The sequence below is a fragment of the Mandrillus leucophaeus genome, unplaced genomic scaffold (genome assembly GCF_000951045.1).
Source record: "Mandrillus leucophaeus isolate KB7577 unplaced genomic scaffold, Mleu.le_1.0 Scaffold22, whole genome shotgun sequence".
Taxonomy (NCBI): domain Eukaryota; kingdom Metazoa; phylum Chordata; class Mammalia; order Primates; family Cercopithecidae; genus Mandrillus; species Mandrillus leucophaeus.
In genome coordinates this window covers 3603584-3609320 of record NW_012102254.1, presented here as the reverse complement: position 1 = coordinate 3609320, position 5737 = coordinate 3603584, and the positions used below count along the sequence as shown (strand labels likewise).

The window sequence follows — 5737 nt, the reverse complement described above, 5'->3', positions numbered from 1 at the left end:
AAAAAAAAAAAAATTAGTTGGGCGTGGTGGCAGGCACCTATAATCCCTGCTACTCAGGAAACTGAGAGGCAGGAGAATTACTTGAACCCTGGAGGCAGAGGTTGCAGCGAGCCTAGATCGTGCCACTGCACTCCAGTGTGGGCAACAAGAGTGAAAACTCTTTCTCAAAAAAAAAAAAAAGTTCTGGTTAAACCACACATAGTTTTTAAAATCATTACACATTCAATTAGCAACATAATGAGGGCTCATTTTATAAAAGCCTTTTTGTTTTTTGAGACAGAGTTTCACTCTGTCACCCAGGCTGGAGTACAGTGGTGCAATCTTGGCTCACTGCAACCTCTGCCTCCAGGGTTCAAGTAATTCTCCTGCCTCTCAGCTTCCCAAGTAGCAGGGATTTACAGGCACCTGCCACCACACCCAACTAATTTTTATATCTGGAGGAGAGACGGGGTTTCACCACGTTGGCCAGGTTGGTCTTGAACTCCTGAAATCAGGTGATCTGCCCGTCCTGGCCTCCCAGAGTGCTGGGATTACAGGCGTGAGCCACTGCACCCAGCCTATAGAAGCATTTTAATGCAAATAAGGAAGGCCCTTCTAAGCAGAAAGCATATAGGGAAAATATATGAAAATTTTAAACTTCTTTATGTCACAAGACATCAGAAACAAAAACATCTGCAATACTCTTGATAAAGAAATCTAACACTGGACAGAAAACGGGTAGATGTCCCAAACAAATTAACTCACAAAAGATACAAATGACCAACAATTCAATGAAGACATCCCATCTCAATAGTAAAATAACTGAAAATAAAAATATTTCCCACCTGTTAGACTTGCAAGGTTAAAAGAGAGGACATGATGGAAAAGGATTTTTTTTTTTTTTTTTTGAGACAAGGTCTTGCTCTGTCACCCAACCCAGAATGCAGTGGCACAATCATGGCTCACTACAGATCTGACCTCCTGCCTCAAGTGATCCTCTTGCCTCAGTCTCCCAACTAGTTGTGACTACAGGTGCACACCACCATGCCCAGCTAATTTTGTATTTTTTGTAGAGATGGGGTTTCACTATGGTGCCCAAGCTGGTCTCAAACTCTTGGGCTCAAGCGATCCTCCTGCCCCAGCCTCCCAAAGCATCAGGATTACAGGCATGAGCTGCTGTACGTGACTAAAAGGAACTTATACACTTTTTTTTTGTGAGATTCCAAATTGATACAAACTATTGTTTAACGGTAAGCTGACAATATTTCTCAATTTAAAACGTGTACCTGTTTTGCCCAACAATTCCACTTCTAGGTACCCTCTTGAAGAAGTAGTAAGATTAGTGTCCCTAAGGATGTTCAGGGTTATAGTTACATATAAAATAGTGAAGACCTATCAATCAGAGTGAGTTAAATACAATTTGATATAGCTATACAATAGAGCAGGGGTTGGCAAACTTTCTCTGTAAATGATTAGACGATAAATATTTTGACCTGTGAGCCATATGGTTTCTATCACAACTACTCTGTCATTGTAGTGTGAAAGCAACCGTAGACAATTTGTAAGCAAATGTGCATGGTTGTGTTCCAATAAAACTTTATTTGCCAAAACAAGTGGCCTGTGGGCATAGTTTGCCAGCCCTGCAACAAAGTATAAACAATTACTAAAACTAACAGTTGTAGCTGGGTGTGGTGCCTCACGCCTGTCATCCCAGCATTTTGGGAGGCTTAGGTGGGAGGATCGCTTGAAGCCACGAGTTCGTGAAGATCAGTCTGGGCAACAAAGCAAGACTCTGTCTCTACAAAAAAAAGAAAAAAAAAATTTTTTAAAGAAAAAATTCCATAGTTCTATGTGAATTGATAAAGCTCTATAAAATAGATTAGTAAATAAAGCAGACTACAAAAACATGTATCTTAACAATTTACGTAAGAGTATAGAGATGAGTGTATACACACACACACACACACACACACACACACACAAAGTACATATACCTACATAAAGCTATCTGTCTAAAAGGTATTTTAAAAACATTAGTTATCTCTGAGTAGTGGCAGCTCCAGTAATTATACTTCCTTTTTAGTACTTTTGTACTATATTTGCTTTCTATAACAAGCGTAAATAATATGTGTCAAGGATAAACAATCTAGCTATTTAATCTGGAAATAGAAGAGTGCTGTCCGTAAAAAAAATTCAACAGCAGAGTTGAGTAGCTATGATACAGACTGCTTGGCTGGCAAAACCTAAAATATTTATTTTCTGGCCTTTTACAGAAAAGATGTCTGTGACCCCTGATACTTTACAATATTAGATGAAGAAACATTTAAAAAATCTCCTTAGCTTTCTCCAAGAGTCTTGTGGATTAAAAATACACCAAAACTGCCAGATGCGGTGGCTCAATCCCAACACTTTGGGAGGCCAAGGCAGGTGGATCACCTGAGGTCAGGAGTTCGAGACCAGCCTGACCAACAAGGTGAAATCCCATCTCCACTAAAAACACAAAAATTAGCCAGGCATGGTGGTACATGCCTGAAATCCCAGCTACTGGGGGAGGCTGAGGCATGAGAATCACTTGACCACGGGAGGCAGAGGTTGCAGTGAGTCGAGATCACACCACTGTACTCCAGCCTGCGTGACAAAATAAATAAAATAAAAATACACTAAAACAAATAAAAAAAGAACCAAAGTTTAAGGTCTAAAATACATTTAAGATGTAATTCTGGAAATCCAGTGCCTTCAAGTGCAGTGAACAGCTAATGACAAGAAGTTTACAACTGTAAAACTCTCCTTATAGTGGCAACTTCTTTGATCAAGTAAAAGCAGATATGGGAATGCCCATACAGCTCTTCTTACCTTGTGATCACATGGTAGTAATAAATCTTCCCTTCTGGATCTCGGGCTGTCTTCCAGTTGGGAGGTAAGACAATGGTTTTTGGTTTGGGTGGAGAGGGGGGCGGCAGATCCAAGAGATTATTTGTCACAACCATTTCAGACTACAAAGAAAACACACACATTTTTGATCAGTGATATCTCTCTTAATCTGGCTGAATAGGACAAAATAGTCCACTTAAATATGCAAAAATGTACATCTACCTCCTCTTAAAAAAAGGATAAAGCAAAGGTACAATCTAGGAAATAAGGGACAGTATATATAAAGAGTTTTACAGAGTTATCAGAAAATTGACAGTTGGCTCTAAGTTTACCATCCAAAATACCATATTAAAAAACAGCCAGCAGTTTATCATATACAGCAGCATTTTTCAGCTTTAAAACACCAATTCTAAGGCACATCAACTGCAGGATGCCAATTAACTAAATGGGCTCCAGAAATATCTTTATCTGAAAAAAAAAAAAAAAAGAAAAACCAAAAAAACCCCTGAGAAGCAAATATGACAGAATGTTAACATTTATCCATTATATTTTTTCTGTACTCGAAACCTCAAAACTATAAAATATTAGTGCCACATTCTGAAAAACATAAAAACCTCAAAATCACTTATGGACTGATTTTTGTTTCCCCAAAACATGTATGTTGAAGCCCTAATCCTGCTGTGACTGTTATTGGGACACAGGGCCTGTAAAGAGCTAATTAAGATTAATGAAGTCATAAGAGTGAGGACTTTATCTAATAGGATCGTGTCCTTATTAGAAGAGAAGTCGGCCGGGCGCGGTGGCTCACGCCTGTAATTCCAGCACTTTGGGAGGCCGAGGTGGGCGGATCACGAGGTCAGGAGATCGAGACCATCCTGGCTAACACGGTGAAACCCCGTCTCTACTAAAAATACAAAAAAAAATTAGCCGGGCGTGGTGGTGGGCGCCTGTAGTCCCAGCTACTCAGGAGGCTGAGGCAGGAGAATGGGGTGAACCCAGGAGGCAGAGCTTGCAGTGAGCAGAGATCGCGCCACTGCACTCCAGCCTGAGAAAAAAAAAAAGAAGAAAAGTGACACCAGAGGACACTCGCAGAGAAAAGCCATATACAGCAAGAAGGTAGCCATTTGCAAGCCAAGGAGATAGGCCTCAGGAGAAACCAACACTGCTGACACCTTGATCTTGGACTTCCAGCCTCAAGAACTGTGAGAAAATTTCTGTTATTTAATCCACTCACTCTGTGGTATTTTGCTACGGCAGCCCTAGCAGACTAGCAATCACAAGAATATATACTCGTTCCTTCTTTCAAGCCTATTAATGAAGAATACTTTTTTCAGCTTTACCTTTACTTGCATAAAGAGGAACCTGAAGACCCCAGGCTCAGATAAAATGTGTTCACTTTTTAAGCAAATATGGGTCTTTGAGCATTCTTGCTTTGTGTATACTCTTCTTTACTCTTATTTCACCTAGCTGGGGTTTTTTGGCCCAGCTTAAGTTTCAATTCCTCCATTACCCCATCCTTTAGCTTATAAAGTGACCTCTTTTCCCCAAGCTTCAGTGTCACTTAATATTCCAAACCATTTATATCTTAATAGTTTAAGGTAAAAAAGAAAAAAATATATATTCCAAACCATTTAGTACTTATTCCCAACACAAAACTCTATTTTTAGTGTAGTCATCATTTTCTCTTGTGACCATCATCTCTCTCTTATTTGAAAGATCAGCTTTAAGAATACAAATGGAAACTTATTTATGTTTGTATTAAAAATGCCTAGTCAGCCGAGCACAGTGGCTCATGCGGTCAGGAGTTTGAGACCATCCTGGCCAACATGGTGAAACCCTGTCTCTACTAAAAATACAAAAATATTAGCTGGGTGTGGTGGTGTGCACTTGTAATCCCAGCTATTCAGGAGGCTGAGGCAGGAGAATTGCCTGAACCTGGGAGGCGGAGGTTGCAGTGAGCTGAGATCAAACCACTGCACTTCCTCCTGGGCAACAAAGCAAGACTCCATCTCAAAAAAAAAAAAAGCCTACAAGGGCTCAACTCATAACAACTACTCAAACATCTGCTCTAAGTACGCATTATCTTATTGTCCTGTTGTTTCATATACAGTATTTTTAGTCCATCTTCACTAATCCTGTCTAAAGCCACCATCAATTGCTAGATTGCTATGAGAGCTTTCTCCAGAACTGTCAGTGTTCTAAAGTGCTGATTTGACCATGCTATTCTGTTTTTCAATTGTTTCCCATGCCAACCTCTTATTTTCCACTTTATCCGAAAACAACAACACTTTGAGATTTCACCATATCATCCTACATATGTTGCAGAATACCAAAAGCTTATCTTAATATTAAACATTCTATAAAATTTTTTTTAAAAACATTGTACAACATGTATAGTGAAGTATATCACACAATTCTACATGCCTAGTCCATGGTGACTAGTACAGTATCATATTCTAGTACAGGTTAAGCAGCCCTAATACAAAAATACAAAACATCTTGACTGCTGACATGACACTCAAAGGCCATGTTCAAAGGAAATGCTTATTGGAACATTTCAAGTTACAGATTTTCAAATTAGGGATGCTCAAGCGATAATTATAATGCAGATATTCCAGAATCCATAAAATTCTGAAATGTGAAATACTTCCGGTCCCCTGAAGCTCAGATAAGGGATATTCAACCTGTAAGAGGTAAATACTAATAGATAGCTGGTCTAGAAAATTATTACTTCGGCCAGGTGCGATGGCTCACGCCTGTGATCCCAACACTTTTTGGGAGGCCTAAGCGGGAGGATCATGAGGTCAGGAGTTTGAGACCAGCCCGGCCAACATGGTAAAACCCCGTATCTAAAAATACAAATATTAAGGTCGGGCGCAGTGACTCA

General features: G+C 39.7%; 1 protein-coding gene across 1 annotated transcript in view; it reads right to left on the bottom strand.

Annotated features, from left to right (window-relative positions):
* SETD2 (SET domain containing 2) overlaps positions 1 to 5737 on the bottom strand; it is a 134738-nt gene that overhangs the window by 23643 nt on the left and 105358 nt on the right. Inside the window, exon 15 of the mRNA XM_011981141.1 lies at positions 2833 to 2972. Coding sequence (XP_011836531.1) covers positions 2833 to 2972 — 140 coding nt within the window. The remainder of the gene's footprint in view (positions 1 to 2832; positions 2973 to 5737) is intronic.